Genomic DNA, 16437 nt, shown 5'->3' with positions numbered 1-16437 from the left:
CGTCTGGATTGGAAACAGCAAGTTGGCGCCCCCTGCAGCTGCAGGCGCTCCTGCTGACTGAGAGGGTTCAGGTGCACCGTGTGTGTATGAAGAACAGGAAGGGGAGGGGTGCGGCGGGGGAATTCACCTCTGGGTCTTTCCCAAATGAAATGAGCGGGAAGGAGCTGAATCAACTGTAACATGGCTAAAGTCAATCACATCTTGATGTTCTTCTATTTAACGCACATTTCATTCATAATATCATAAACACAGGCCTATCGTTCTTTCAGGTTTTTCTGAATTGTGTGAAATGGCCGAATAAAAAAAGGAAAAACAAAACGATTTTGTGGTCACCCCCCCATCAAGGTCAAATTGTTTAGTCCTGACTAAAGGAAACTTATTGAGTCAGGAGCCAAACAGAGGAGATGAAGTTCATCATAAATATCATTAAATATTTCAGAAATGAAATATTTAACAAAAGTAAACAAACTGTACCGATTTTGGTTCATCTGATGAACATAAAAAGGCTAAAACCACCAGGTGCCCGGTTCAGGAAAAAAAAAAAAAAGAAAAAAAAGAGGAGAAAGATAAAGGTATGTACGCTCTCATGATGCATGTTTTCAGTTTTTTGAACCAGTTAACTGGGATTTTAACGGTTACATTCTGTCAACTAGTTGCTAACAGAGCTAATAGGGCTGAAATATTGAAACGAATATTGAAATGGTTAAAAAAAATTCCTTTAATCGTTTTTTACTGATTCAAACTAGGATTTGTTAAATGCTCGCTGCAGCCTGTGGCCTGCCTGAACAACAACAAACACATGTTGACCATGTTCACATAATAATAAATAAAACAACTCTACAAGCAGAAGAAAACTCCCAAGTCACCACTAACTATCCTGTTTATTTATTGCAGATGGCTGCACTGATTATTTTTACATGATTTGTTCTGTAAAAGTTGGCATTTTTGGTAGTCTACAGTTTTTTTATGTCAGTTTAAATTACAATTTCAGAGGCAATTCTAAAATATTATGGATCATGATAAAGATCTATTGGAGATCTACCCCAACTTTTGGACTGCTCTGCCAGTCACTGTGGCTCAAGCTGAGAGGAGCTTTTCAAAACCTGATCAAGTCATACCTGAGGTCAACTATGTTTCAGGGGCGGCTCACTAACCTGGCTCTGATTAGTATCAATCACTCAGTAGGGGAGCAGATTTCATATGATGACATTATTGATGACTTTGCATCAAGGTTAGGTTTTAATTTTAGTTTGTGTTTTCTGTTCTAAGTGCAATGCTGTAGTGATTATCTTTAGTTTGTTATGTGTGAAATATTTTTGCTATTTAGAATATTTATTATATATTATGTTCATATATTCTTAATATTTATTGTTTGTTTTTGTATATTTGATTCTATATATTTTGATACAGTATATAATGTATATTGCTTTACATTCTGACAGCTTCATAGTAATTTATGTAAATATGTGCAACTTAGAAAAATGAATGTTCAATAGTCGTTCTAATAAAACATGCCTGTTTGTAGAAAACATGCGTGTGTGCGTACAGGTGGGGTGGTGTGTGGGTGTGTGTGGGGGGGGCTCAAAGGGGGCCTCGCCCGGGGAGTAATTCCATGTAGAACCGCCACTGTCCATGGACCAGTAGAACTTTCGTGCCATCATGGATTAGTGCAACCGAGTCAAACTAAGGAGTTACTCCAGCATCAGGAAGATTTATTCTGGTAAGCTATTAGTTATATATTTTCTGGAGTTACGGTATATCAATAAATACATGGAGCTGTAAAACTGGCAGCACACATATCTGTAGATTACTGAACTATATTGGGACACATGATGGAGCTAAGACCAGCTGAGGACTCGTCAGCTTCGAGCTCCCGGTGGAGCACAGAAATGAAATATTTAACAAAAGTAAACAAACTGTACCGATTTTGGTTCTGAAGATGAACAGAATCCACCTCGATGTTGAAATCGGGTCGCGGGTCTTTTGAGTCAAACGGTCTAAAACATGTCTGCACCTCCGGTAGTGATATCTAGCTGGCGGGGTCAGAGTTCGGTTGAACTTCTCCAGTAATCCAATATCCGTTCTCGTCGCCATGTCCCGGAGAAAAAGCTAATCTGACCGACTAGCAGAGGCTTCTGAAGCTACATCTGACTGATGACACATTGTTCTCTGCTATAACGCTAACGCAGAAACACCGGAGTCGGGCGTTGTTTACTACAGCTGTTTCAGCTCCTTGTGAAACGTCACCAGCTGCCCAGCGCTTAGACCGGAAGTTAGTTTCTGTTTTCCCGCACCAGTATCGGGATCAGTGCATCCCTACCCAAAACCTTTTTCATCTGAGGTTTGAATACGTCTTTACACATGCCGTTCAAAGGAAATTTGCCTCTGGCCAATATGTTTAAGGCTCCCTGATGCCGCCACGGCGTTGCAGCAAATTGACAGCATTGTTTTGTAAAAACAGATACAGAGTCAGCATTTCCTGTAGACTTCCTCAGTTGGCTGTTTTTAAAGCATCTTCCCCCGATTTAGGACTTTTGAGGCGGAGTATATTATTTATATCAGGCTGTTTGTGAGAACATATCATCGTTTCTCACCTGGCTTCTCATCATCATCATCATCTGTGATGGTCTCAGCTACAGAGAGCTCAGCCTTCATGGGTGTGGTGGGCTCCTCTTTTCTCATGTCTCTGATGGTCTGAACGATCTCTTCTGCCCCCTGTAGGGTGGTGGGCAGAAACACAGGCACGGGAACCTGGAGGGAACAACATTGTCGCTAATTAAAACTTTTGATGTTTTGGGATTGTGTTTGTGCTCATAAAACAAAACAAATGACTTACTGGAACCGGCAGAGAGACAGGAGTGGGAGTGACCTGGGAATACATATTCATAGGCACGGGGATGAAGACGGGAACAGGTATGGGGACAGGAATGTACTCCCGTTTAACGCCGTCATCTACATCTGTGGGCGGAAATAATTAAGCATCTCACATAAGCGTGCAAATCAGGCAGATTTAATGAGTCTGAGTCCTTTTAGCGTAACATTTCACGTCTCAGAGGTCTTTCCTGCATTCATTATGAGGGAATTACCAACGTAAATGGTCAAATATTTTAATTTTAAAGTAGGACGCAGCAGTTACCCGTCTGCAGGTGTTTGCTCTGCATATGAGGCTTGCAGTAGGTGGCTTTGGTCAGGGTGAGCGGCTTGCAGAGGACCGCCTTGTTCTTCACGTCTCTCACCAAACCGCCACCAGAGTACGCCACAGCACTCTGGTTCTCCTGCTGCATCGGTGAGGAGAGAGACAGAGAGGGTTGCACTCACAGGACCAGTAGAGCTGCAAAAGTCGTATAACTGTTTCACGCAAACTTTTCAATCTGAGAACTAAAATGTAATTCTTACCCCAAGTTTGGTATTTTGTGCATCTGTCCCTGAAAGAAAAGGAAAATATCGTCGTTACATTAAGAAGTAAATCAAGAGAAGTTAGTCAAATGTTTTCTGACTAGTTGCTCAGAGCTGTTGTAGTCGGTCCTCTTTTAAACCCTCAGAGACTGATGCAGCTCAAAGAGGAGCCAGAACTTTAGAACATCCTGCATCACACACACACACACACGCACACACACACACACTTTGTACCCAGACAGGAGTTCTCCGGCCCTTTCTGCGTGACCATGATGGGCTCGTTCTGCTGGCAGTAGAACCTCAGCAGACACTCCTGATCACAGAAGTGTTTCATCTCTGATCTCCACATCACCGACTCCGTCAGAGACCCCTGCACCTTGCAGCAGTCACATCTCGCTGCCTAGTGGCCAAGATCAGACAGTTATAAAACATCAGATTTCAGAAAAAACACTCATCCGCATTTTGCTCTAACGGGTTACGGAAGAGCGGACCTTGTAGTACCAGTCGTGGAACTTCTTGGCGCAGGTCTCGCTGCAGAAGTCCCGTGTCATGCCGCCAAGCTGCCGGGTCAAGCTTCTCTTACACAGCTGGCTGCAGTGGTTACAGCTCACACACTTGAGGCCGAGACGTTGGATAAAATCCTCCTTAAACAGCAGCTTACAGCCTACAGGGGAAAGAGGAACACGTAAACGAGGATAAGCCTGACCTAAACACCTGGAGGCTTCAAAGGGGTTTGAAAGACTTTGAGCTACGAGTCAGGAAAACTCGCTGCACCTTCACTGCAGAACGGCCTCTTGACACCAGAGAACTGAACCATCTCATGAAGCGTCTTCTCCTCTTGGCAGTTCTCACAAAACGTCACAATGCAGTGGAGCTTCTTATAGTCCTCACAGCAGGTCTTACTGCAGAACTGGTACACCTTGTCCTGAACACACATTCAGATGGACTGAAACCTGCTCTAAATCTAGATCTTTCATGTGCTTTATGAAAAAAAAAACTGAAAAAGGCACATTCACCAATGATGCTGTTTTGGTAATTTTGCCATCTTGAATTAGATTGAAACAAAATCAGCTGTAGATTATCAATTAATTGGTACAATCAGCAGATCCAAATCCCTCACACTGTTCTCTGTGGGAGAACCAAAGGCAAGACGAGCTCACCTCCCACTCCAGGATTTCAGGCTTCAAACTGAAAGTCCCTCTACAGTAATTACACTTCAGCTGGACGGAGCCGTCTGTGGTGGACAGCGGCATCTGGCCATTGGTGGTTGTTGGAAAAGTAGTATTCTGTAAAAGACATGAAACTCTATAAATATAAAACACGATTAACACACTGATACTGCTTCCTCTATTGAGGTAATTACCAAGCTGAGATTTTCCACACAGGGTATCTGCAGGTTTAAGGGAGCCAAATTTAAGACTTTTTAAGACCTTTTTAAGGCCACTTTGACCAAATTTAAGCTATTTTTTTAATTAAATGTAAGCTTTAATTTCCAGCTATTGCCTGGAAACGGTGTTAACCACGTCACGAACGTGGGATTAGCCATCCAGTTACCATTAAACTTGCACTTCCCCATGGCGCAAGCTCCCACTAGCTTAACCAGCTAATGTGCTCATCTAAAAATAGCCCCCTTTCACAAGCAACTGAATGTGTACGGTTCCGCTTACGCCAACATCGTATACAAAAAAAGCTGAACACTAACTAGAAATTCACGAAAATTTTATAGAAATAAAAGAATCTTGTTTATTGGGTCTTTGGTAATTTAAGACCTTTGGAAACTCTATTTAAGGATTATTTGTAATTTTTAAGGATTTTTAAGGCCTTAAATTAAAAAAGCTAATTTAAGACTTTTTAAGGACCCGCGGATACCCTGCATACAGACGACATGTCTCATTAGGTCTATGGTGTGTTTTCTTACTGACTGTAAAATGATCAAATATGGAGTCAAAGACCTAATCAGGTCACTACTCCACTCGGCAGAGCAAAGCTGAGATGTGTCCTCGACAAACACCAAACAACCTGATAACAATAACCGTTATTCTGCGTTTTACCCAGCATTTACCACACTACTATCTCACCCATCAGTCTAAAGTAGACTAGATGATGAACGAGGCTTTTTAGTGACTTTTCCTGTAGAACCAGGAGACCTCCTACCTGGAACTTGGTAACACACTGTGAGCTGCAGAAGTTTAGGACGTTCCCCTCTGGCAGCGTGGCCTGGTACTGCGGTAAGGAACTCCTCTTACAGAAGTGGCACGTGGGTTCTTTGTCTGCGCACGCACACGCACGCACGCACGCACGCACGCACGCACACACGCACACACACACACACACACACACACACACACACACACACACACACACACACACACACGATCAAAAGGTATTTTCTTAACAGTGAAAGTCCTAACTTAGCAACAGTTTCCCCGTTTGTGCTCCTGATGATGTAGCCCAAGGGCTGTTCAATTTCAGGCCTGGAGGGCCGTTCTCCAGCGTGTTTTAGTTTAAACTCTGCTTCAACACACCTGATTTCAATGAGCAGTCAAATAACAGGCTTCTGCAGAGCCTGATGAGCTTCTGCACAGGTTACTCAACCACTGAATCTAGTGTGTTGGGAGCAGAGAAACCATGAAAAAGTGCTGGATCCGGCCCTCCAGGGCTGGAATTGAATCCCCCCTGATGTAGCTTAACGTTTTTCTCTTTCTGCTCTTTTTCCACCTGCAGCACTGAAAGCTCAGCATGTTAGAAAGTAAGTGGCATTTTTATTCCTACAGCACCTCTCAAGATATAAACCACAAAGTGCCTCACAGATACTGAAAAGAAATAAAACCCAAGATAAATCAAGCATGAACAGATTTTAAGAGAAAAAGCTTTTAGCTACGTTTTACCCCCATTTCACACAGGAAGCATCAGCGGCGAGGAACGGCAGCAGAACGTCGCCGTTTCAAATAAAATCAATTATAGTCTATGGGGGTGATTCAAGCCAGCCACACCATGGATATTTTCAGTCGTGTTCCAGAAGCAGCTTGCCTCGCCGTTACAGGCAGGGTAGGGGTTAGGGCTGAACGATTTTAGGAAAAGATTGAATTGTGATTTCAGTTCAATTCATGATTTTCTTCAAACAAAAGGTACATTAGCCTGCCAAGTCAGTGTCAGTCCCCCCCCCCCCCCCCAGTAGGGGGGGTCTACTACATTCTCCCTCTCTCTCTCCCTCCCTCCCTCCCTCCCAGTAGGGGGGGTCTACTACTGGGACACGATAATTCCTGCAGTTAACATACTGCTAGACAGGAAATCACACACCGGTTCTGTGTAAAACCCTCAGGATTTTCCTAAATGTATAAACTATTACAACAATGCTATCAGCTCACGAGTAAATCGTTCAGCTGCAAGGGTTAAAGCTGTTATAGCGAAGCTGCAAGCAAGCTAGGTTTTGAATGAAAACGGGTCAGAATATCCACCCCTCCCCTCGGGTATCTTCCCTGAGACAGATGTCTGAACATCACATCTATAGATATACTATGTTAGAAGGTTCCCGTATTTTCCAGAGTATAAGTCGCACTAGCCATAAAATGTATGATGAAGAAGAAAAAAACATAAGACACACTGGACTATACGTCGCATTTTGGGGGGAAATTTTATTATTTTTACTACAAAATCTGAGACCAAGCGTTTCACATTGCAAGACAAGTACCAGTAACAATAACAGAATAAACAACCAGGGTGCAGCAGCGCGCCACGGTCTCGAGCAGAGGATGGCGGCGTTTCAAACCCTCCCAGCAGGACAGGGGAGCTCATTCCTGGACCGGAGCCAGCCCGCAGCAGCGCGGTATACATAATTTGGTATATAAGTCACAGGACCAGCCAGACTATGAAAAAAAGTGCGACTCATAGTTCGGAAAATACTGTAACCCCGGCTTTCCACGGGAGTCGTCAGCAGCACGTTACTGCAGCAGCACGTCATAGCTGCTGATAGGAACCGCTGTGGTCAACAGAACCTTTTCCACGGGAGCCGTCAGCAGCGCGAGTCGGCCGCGTCTCAGGAGCAGCATGTCGCGGCCTTTACGCGCCGGTTCTATTTTCTACGCGCGACGCCTCTGAAACGGGTCAAGTTCGACATTTTTGGGGAAGGAAAGACAGGAAATTGGACGCGGAAACGGAGCGAAGCTACCGAGATTTTCAGAATAAAGAACGTACTGCCTTCAGGTTGCTTTACTTTTAAAAAGGTTACTAAATGTGCGGCCCCGTGAGAAGTTATCACGTAGCTAGCGGTCTCCTTTGTTTTTCAGGTCCGTACTGGCGATTATAAAACGGACAGAACATAAAACACAAACCATGTTATAGTTTTCTCCTGCTTGTTGTTGTGTTTACTGACGAAGTCACTCGTGTGACTTCGTGCTCGGTCGGTGACAGCTGCTCCCCTGCTGCTTCGCGTCTCGTGGGAAGGGCCAAGCAGCAGTTTACGCGAGCAAGACGTGCTGCTGCTGTAACGTGCTGCTGACGGCTCCCGTGGAAACCCGGGGTAAGAGGCATGAAAAAATATTTTCAGCCAATTTGTTTTCCAAATTTGCTGTTGCAGCTTTAAAAGTATCTTCTGAGTCTAAGGACCTCAGTGCCAGAGAAGGGTCCGTCTTCTTAGCTTTTCTTTCTATAAGGGGACAAGCAGGGACCTGATGGGGTGCAGATGCTATAAGTTGCTGATGTATTCTAGAGTCTGTCCATGCAAGGCTCTCCAGGTCAGAACCAGGATCTTGAAGTGCACATGATAAAGTACCGTTAGCCTGTGAAGCTGCATGAGTAACGGAGTATGAGTACCTCCGGGGTCTGGCAGCAGCATTTTAAACTGTTCAGTGACAATTTAGGTGTTATGGTCTCTTTTGGAGTAACCCCGTCTAAAACCTGACAACTCTGAAGTTAAAAGCAGGGAAGTCGATTAACTGATACTCTGATTACTTACTGATGAAAGGCGTTGATGTCAGCTTGCTCTTGTGCATGCAGTTAACAGAGCAGAAGGAGCTCATGGTGCCGCTGGCTCCCAGGCTGTGCAGAACTTCACCAGTCTTGATTAGTGTTTTGCAAGTCTGGCAGGTAGCGAGTTTACTGTTGGCCTGGATAGAAGAACGCCACGTCACAGAACAAACAACCAGTTTAATACCACCACGTCCCTTCAGTGTCTGACTAAAGTCATGAGGGGTAGAGCTACAGAGATCTTTCAAACTGATCTACGGCTCCCAGCTAACCAGGGTCTACGCACCTGTTTGAAATCCCTGATGCAGTTCTGGCAACAGAAGCGTTTCTGTTGGCCATCAACCAACAGGAAAAGGTTGGCCGACGCTCGGCTGGGCAGGTAGTCACCACATTGCTCACAGCAGTTCATGATCAGCCCGTTGGCCCTGCGGTAGACGTTAAAGCACACGTCGCTGCAGATCTTATGGGTCACAGTCTTAAAGCTGACCTCATGACGGATCTGGAGACAGATTCAAAGGTTAACAAACAGCAGAGAGTAAAGCAGTTATTCCATTTAGGCTCCTGTGTATTATTACTTCAGTTTATGCTGTAACTAATCTCTGAGGCTCGGCGGACTGAACAAAGGTGCCAAATAAACAGAATCGCCAAATGGGACGACTACTTGTGCACATCTACACACAACAGTCGCTAAAAGAAGGAAATGTTCCTAAAGTTTAAAAGGAAAAGTTCAGGCGGATTTTAGCTAAACCGTTCTGATGTGCGATGGCGCCGCTCTTAGAGCACAGCAGCAGAGGAGGAACCAGGAGTCGGAGAGAAAGCAGTAAATAAAAGTGAACAAAGACAAACAAGAGGAAACGACACGGTACAACTGTGACCCTGGTTCGGTACGCTCCGAGGTTTTAGTGTGACGGTTCAGGTCTTCGTCGGCACGGCGACGGGTCAGAGTGAAAAACGTGTTTGTCTTTTGTGTGAACGGCTGCAGCTTTAATGACATTAAAACTAAACTTAGCTTGCAGTAAATTATCCAACAAAACATTCTCAGATGACATATTCTTATTTTTATTTTAAACATTTTTATAACGATTTCAATATTTTCCATTAAGGAAACTACATCATTACTTCATCTCAGCTGCACCTGAAACATCATGACTGTTTCCCATCCAGGGTATCTGCAGGTTTAAGGGAGCCAAATTTAAGACTTTTTAAGACCTTTTTTAAGGCCACTTTGACCAAATTTAAGCTATTTTTTAAATTAAATTTAAGCTTTCATTTACAGCTATTGCCTGGAAACGGTGTTAACCAGGCCACGAACATGGGATTAGCCATCCAGTTACCATTAAACTTGCACTTCCCCATGGCGCAAGCTCCCACTAGCTTAACCAGCTAATGTGCTCATCTAAAAATAGCCCCCTTTCACAACCAACTGAACGTGTACGGTTCCGCTTACGCCAATGTCGTACACAAAAAATGCTGAACACTAACTAGAAATTCACGAAAATTTTATAGAAATAAAAGAATCTTGTTTATTGGGTCTTTGGTAATTTAAGACCTTTGGAAACTCTATTTAAGGATTTTTTTGTCATTTTTAAGGATTTTTAAGGCCTTAAATTTGGAAAAGCTAATTTAAGACTTTTAAGGATCCGCGGATACCCTGCCATCTTTAGAAGAATAACTTTCTCTACTAAAGGGCAACAAGAGTTCAAGCTTGCTGTTCAGGTTCATCCACACTTCATGTTTTTGATAGAAATATGTGTTTGTCCACACTGTCTGCTCAAAGGACAGACCTGTTGGTAGTTACAGTGTCTCAGGTCTCACTAGGGACAGAGGGAGCTCACATTGCTGCTGTTTAGCTTTGTAACAGTTGCTAGGCAACAAGAAATATGCCCGAGGACATAACTATAACTGTGTGTGTGTGTGTGTGTGTGTGTGTGTGTGTGTGTGTGTGTGTGTGTGTGTGTGTGTGTGTGTGTGTGTGTGTGTGTGCGCGTGCGCTCTGTCTTCTCCATCCCCAGTGAGTTGTGGAGGATGGCTGCTTATACTGAGCCAGGATTCTCTGGAGGTTTCTTCCTGTTAAAAGGGAGTTTTCCTCTCCACTGTCGCTATATGCTTGCAAAGTATGAAGATTGCTGTAAAGTCACTGACACTAGTCAGTGACTTTACAGCAATTTGCTGGGTTCCTTATATAGGACACATTTTTTCTGATTGGCTTAATGAACTGACCTGAATTGGAATGTTTATTATGTGAAGTACCTTGAGACGACTCTTGTCGTGATTTGGCGCTACATAAATAAAATTGAATTGAATTTAAATCAGAAGTCTAGACCACTGTATTTCACAGCCGCTTATTTACGGTATTCTTGATCAACAAAGCACCTGGCCGACCCAGTCACAGAGGCTAGTGACTAGTGCCTGAGTGGACCAGGTGGTTCGGGTCTTTCAAAGGATGCAGCCCCTGAATTTAGACACAGCCATGTGTGTAGGCTAAAGTGCTACACAGTTATACGTTCGTGTGAGAACTTCACGTCAGTCCCTTGTACCGTTACACCCCTGCAAATAAAACAAATGTAATAAAGAAACAACAGGATAGAGAGAACCATGCAAGAAGAGTGGGTCATCCTAACAAGCCTGAGGGGGTCTGGCCACATTAGAATGACATCTGAATTGCATTACGGGGTCCGGATAATCAGCCCTACTAATAAGGAGATTGGTAAGGCTGGCGAGCAGACTGACCTCTGTGAGCTTGCCGCAGACGGTGCATTTGGTTTTCAGGCCTGATTTTGGAGGGTTTTGCTTGTTCTCGTATGCACCTAAACAACCGGTGGTGCAAAACTCCTGAAAGGATTCACTAGAGTCCACCTGGGCCACAATGGTACCCTTAATGTTGGTGATGTCCCTGGAAAACAAGAACACCACTGATTAATAACTAAAGAACATGTCAACCAGTATGAAAAACAAAACAGAGTTTCTACTAGTATCCAGCAAGCTATAGAAGTCACCCACCGCTCTAAATTAGGCCCCGCTGAAAAAGGGAGTTAGAGCTGTTCTGGTCAAATCTAGATCTATAGTCCAACACTAAATCAAACATCTCCCAAAGTCTTCTAGCAGTTTGTTTTGTTAAAGGCGCTCAGCTGCAGGGAATGAGGATGAGGATTTCTATGGTGTCTTTTGCTGCGGAGGACATCTAAAATCGGGTTGCTTCCATACAGTTGTAGACGTTAAGTGCACCAATTACAATAGTTACATTGGAATTTTTTTTTGCAGATAACAGAATAAGAGGCTAAAGCCGGGCGTACACTGCGAGACCTTTTCACTTTTTTGAGGCAATATTCCACTCGTGCGAGAATCCACAAGATCGGGGCGAGTTTTGCGCCGAGCGTCGTGTAGTGTACAGGGGGTTACGAGAGGCGATTAACACCACGTGACCAGCTACCGATCAGCAATCGTGAGCTCGCACGGACTTCTGGCGTGTTTAATATTTTGCTCGTCCCTCGTGAGGGTATCTCACTGTTGAAGCGGCGCTGTGAGCAGCTGCGACCCAAAAAGTACCACAACCAGAATTGTCAAGAAAGCGTGTTTGTCATGTTCATGTCAAATTAAAATGATCACAAAACACAGATTTACTTTCTTTATTTCGTTTTCCTCATCCAACCCCCATAAATCCCTGTGTGTCCTCCTGCAGCACTCCCGAAGGACAACAGGCAAAACAAGACAAAAAAGTCTGACGTATTGTGTAAAAACTGCTATTTTTAGCATATTTTTTAGGTCCGACGTGTTGCTACCAGACGTACAGTGTGAGCAGTCAGGTCGCATCCAAGAACTAGGTCGTACAGTGTGAGCGCATGACTCGTGAGATCTGCCCTGCGAGGAAGTCGTACAGTTTGAGCTGAAGCTGAGTGCTACGAGTGAAAAAGTCGCACAGTGTCCGCCCAGCTTAACAGACAAAGCTGAGTTCAACATGCGCGCACGCGCGCACACACACACACACACACACACACACACACACACACACACACACACACACACACACACACACACACACACACACACACACACACACACACACACACACACACACACACACACACCTGTGGGCGACTTACTTTTTGCACATGGTGCAGCTCTTCTTGGGGGCAGGTTTGTGTGAGAAGGCGGAGAGACAGGTTGTAGAGCAGAACAGATGGGCGGAGCCTTTTCTCTGATAGGCCGTTTGACCTTTTTTTAGAGGCTTTTTACAGTTAGCACAGGTCACCTGTAATAAACAAACCATGATTCTGATTCAAAGACACCCAACATACCGCTACGGCAAAATAACTGCATGAGTTTGGTAGAAAATCAGACCGCTTAGCTAACACACATCTGAATGTTCAAATATGTTTTCATGTCAACAAGGAACTTCACCTTCCACAGCGACTATGGGATTACCTTCACTGTCCTGGGTTGTGTCTGGACGCCTGAGGAGGATGTAGAGGAGGAAGACTGGCCTGCAGGCTTAGGAAGCGAGGGAGAGTCCGCCCCCGTCTGCTTTTGGTTGCGGGGAACCGAGGCTGACTGAGAAATCCACGAATCTACAGTAAAATAAGGAAAGATGAACTAAGTATGTCAAAGGTGAACCATGGCAGAAACAAGAAACCCATGCAGCAACCTCCAAACATCCTCCAGAAAATGTGCTCCATAAAGGAAATAACTTCTAAAAAATATATATATATAAAAAAACCATTTCCAGACACTTTTTTTTATTTTACAAACCAATCAAAACAACAACCCATAAAGGTTAGACCCAACAGCCTGGTAAATGCTGTTTAACTTCTACCTGGGTATGAGGGTGCAGATGACAGCACCACCTAGAGGCAGCACAAAGTTAGAATCATACCCAGCGCCACTCTAAAAGCTTGATCATCTTCCACCAAACCGAGTCCAACACCTAATTTTGTTTATTTGATCCCAAACTCTAAAGCTAGATTCCCATTACCTGCTCTATTATGTGTTCCTGGGTCTCCGTTCTGAACCAGCTGGCCGATGGAACCCGAGCCCCGACCCGGGTTAAAGGAGGCGGTTGGTCGAGCAGATGGCGTGTCAGGATTCAGGCTGAAGGCACTACTGATCTGCAGACCGTTTTCCTCTGTGTGGTCTTCACCTGCCTAAACACACGCGAGAGCTGCAGCTTAGAGTTTCTCCTCATTGTCCCAAAATAAAGAACCGCGACAAGTGACGTGATCTTTCATCTGCTCCGGGTCTGACGAGCGCGGACGTCATGACCCTAACTTTACTATGCGAGGAGAAAGAAATGCTAAATAAAAAATGCAAACCTCTAATGTGATTGCAGATTCTCCCTGCAGTGATGTCACAGAAGTTATCATCAGGTTCATGTCTGCCTGCTCGTCCACCGGATGCGGGGGGGTGTTTCCTGCAGAAAGCGTGGAGGTCTTCTGACTGGTGGGGCCCAGTGTGGTGACACTGGTGATCCTGAGCTCTGATTCCAGCTCAGTGCTTTCGAGTGCCCCAGATGAGTGGGATGTAGAGGATTCTCCTGGGGGCTCAGGTGAAGAGGAAGTGGGTTCTTTCTGTTCCGAGTCCTCCTCGTCATCAATAACGATAGGCTCTGGAGCTGCAGGTGCAAGCTTCTGAGATGCTGCTACCGTGGAACCGCTGGAAGACAGAGGAGAAGCGGGGGTCTTGGGAGGACTCACTGTTGTGTCCACTGTTGCAACAGTTTGCTCTGAGCCCTCGGTGCTGGGCGTGTCTTGGGGGGGGCTTATGGTAGCGGACTGAGGAGCCTCCTCCTCCTCTACAAGAACCACATCATCATCATCATTGTCCTCTGCACCATGCTGCTTTGTGGCTTCATCTCCCGTTACCATGGAAACTGCCTCCCCAGACTCTTGGCTGGGGGGTGAGGTTTGTTGCTGGTGGGGAGGAGTGGCATCCATGGGCTCCACCCTCTCCCCTCTCTCTTCCACCACAACAGGGTTAGGTTCCGAATCCCCATCCATCACTAAGGCAACCACCTGGCAACACAAACAAAAGGCATTTAGGATGTAATTAGGTGAAGCCAGCACCAACAATCTCTGACAGCTGTACAGGTAGCTCAGGTGTCCCCAGGGGCACACCTCCACAGCGGAGCTCCCCGACGCCGTCTGTGTTTAAACCAGTCTCATATCGGTTATCTGGTTGAACTAACCCTTTCCCTTTCATTTTACCCAATTTTGGCCCACATAAGAGCCGTCCCCCTCCAAGATGCAGCTGCATCCTCTGATTTCACTGGCTGCTCTGCTTACACACAGACTCAGAGTCAAAATGGATGCCTTGCTAATGCTGTGGTGAAGATGTACCTCATTTAGGTCACGGGTGTCTATTCCAGATTATAACGAGCACATCAACAGATGGGCCGGTAGGACATCATCATACACCACAGAAGAATTGCCAACACATCTGACAGGAACACATTTGGTATTTCATCTTTTTTAGCAACATCAGAAAATACAAAAAAATAAACCGCTGGTGGATCCTGTTAAAACGTAACTTAGCTGTACATCAGGAGCCTTTAATTAAATTATCTCCGAGATCCCTTAGAAGAATGATTCCCTTGTTGCTCCAGGTAAATATTACAGTAAGATGAAGGGTTAAAGTTTCCCCTCTCTGGATGCACATGACAAGGCATCCAGGGCTCACCACACCAACAGCTGAGATGTTGTCTTCAGAGATGATCTTCATTACGGGGGTTGTTCTTACCCGACAGCAGCAGCATCTTTAGACATGTTCTCCTTTTCCTCCTCCCCATCACCTCTCTTCCTTTCTGCTCTATGCACCTCCTCACCAACAACCAATATGTCCTTTTACCTGCTGCCTTTCACATTTTCCTGCACAGCTACTCCCTTGTTGCCCATGGCAACCAGTGAAGCTACACCTTGGTTGCGATGGTAAGGCCCACCACCAGAAGGACCTGTTCTGTGTGCTGCATCTATACCTGGTGTATGGTTCAGTCGTAAACCAGCTCTGCGGGCTATGGAGTTACAAGGCCGGGGTAAAATTTGGACCAATCAGGAATCACTTTCACGGAAACATAAAGTCTCCAAACGTCTATTTCTGTCTAAATCTTCTCTAGACACCACAACAGCAGTGAGTGAGGCTGCTAGCTACACGCCACACACACAGATCTGTAAGGAACAACAGAGTAAAGTTTAAACCGAGTCACACCAGCTTCCATCCATGTGGTGGCCATTTTGATTGCAGCGCTGTGCCGCAGAGGCTTTTTTGGAAGAAGGATGACAGGAAGAGAATTTTATGAACACTTTAGTTTTGCTATATTTCAGAGAGATATTTTAATTTCCTTCAACTGTTGGATTATAACGCAGCTCCCAGGTTTTTTCCAGATCTGAGAAAAGTCCTCAACTCTGAACAGACTCAGCAGAGCCAGCAGGCGACCCCGACCTCACAGTGAAACATCACATGGTCACAAACTGGGACACATCCTACTATAACTGGTAACAGCTCATCGCAGCCATCAGGATCATGAAGGCGTAACTCAGGTCTTTCTAAGTGGGGTTCTGAAACTCAGATTTGCTCTGATCGGGCTGATAAGCTCACGGCTAGTATGAAGGAGACCAAGAGGGTTTTAAAAATAGCATACACCGTCTTCTAAATCTTTGAAAGGCTGTCAGTATCACTTTGAGCTGTGAATTCATCATTTGATGTTCCTACAGGAAGTAAAAATGTTCCTGTTTATAAACACCAACCTATAAATGTTTTCGATTATAAATGTATTCCCTTTGTCCTTTTAAAAGCCAGTTTGCACTGAACGCCAGATAGCAATGGAGCTATTCATTTATTCTAGAACAGCAATCCACTTGGGTCTCGTCTGCGTTTGAGCAGCATTATCACATGAACCAGATTAAACGTCTCTTTGAACCATCATGTAAACTGGTGTTTATTACTTTCACCTGAGTCATGTGTAGAAAGACAAGAATCAAGTAAAACTATGTTGAGCATTCTCTGACTTCAGTTTCAGGAGTGGAGATATGGTGGCCTGGCCAGCCACCCTATGTAAATATATAGTCTGGCCACGACCTATAGACAAAG

General features: G+C 44.8%; 1 protein-coding gene across 5 annotated transcripts in view; it reads right to left on the bottom strand.

The window, feature by feature from the left end:
• Positions 1-16437, bottom strand: part of zmym2 (zinc finger, MYM-type 2) — a 40833-nt gene that overhangs the window by 12314 nt on the left and 12082 nt on the right. For all 5 annotated transcript variants that reach the window (XM_054746608.2, XM_015965865.3, XM_054746609.2 and 2 more), the window contains exons 2-17: positions 13668-14366; positions 13331-13499; positions 12784-12926; positions 12462-12610; positions 11092-11254; positions 8648-8860; positions 8351-8501; positions 5551-5666; positions 4557-4682; positions 4171-4321; positions 3888-4060; positions 3631-3796; positions 3397-3425; positions 3137-3278; positions 2837-2958; positions 2595-2751 (exon numbers count right to left, since the gene is read on the bottom strand). In XM_054746608.2, coding sequence (XP_054602583.1) covers positions 2595-2751; positions 2837-2958; positions 3137-3278; positions 3397-3425; positions 3631-3796; positions 3888-4060; positions 4171-4321; positions 4557-4682; positions 5551-5666; positions 8351-8501; positions 8648-8860; positions 11092-11254; positions 12462-12610; positions 12784-12926; positions 13331-13499; positions 13668-14351 — 2854 coding nt within the window. In that variant the 5' untranslated portion in view covers positions 14352-14366. The remainder of the gene's footprint in view (positions 1-2594; positions 2752-2836; positions 2959-3136; positions 3279-3396; positions 3426-3630; positions 3797-3887; positions 4061-4170; positions 4322-4556; positions 4683-5550; positions 5667-8350; positions 8502-8647; positions 8861-11091; positions 11255-12461; positions 12611-12783; positions 12927-13330; positions 13500-13667; positions 14367-16437) is intronic.

This window comes from Nothobranchius furzeri, chromosome 14, assembly GCF_043380555.1.
Source record: "Nothobranchius furzeri strain GRZ-AD chromosome 14, NfurGRZ-RIMD1, whole genome shotgun sequence".
In the NCBI taxonomy this organism is placed as follows: Eukaryota; Metazoa; Chordata; class Actinopteri; order Cyprinodontiformes; family Nothobranchiidae; genus Nothobranchius; species Nothobranchius furzeri.
Note: the sequence above shows the minus strand (reverse complement) of the source record. Positions and strands in the feature narration are given on the sequence as shown.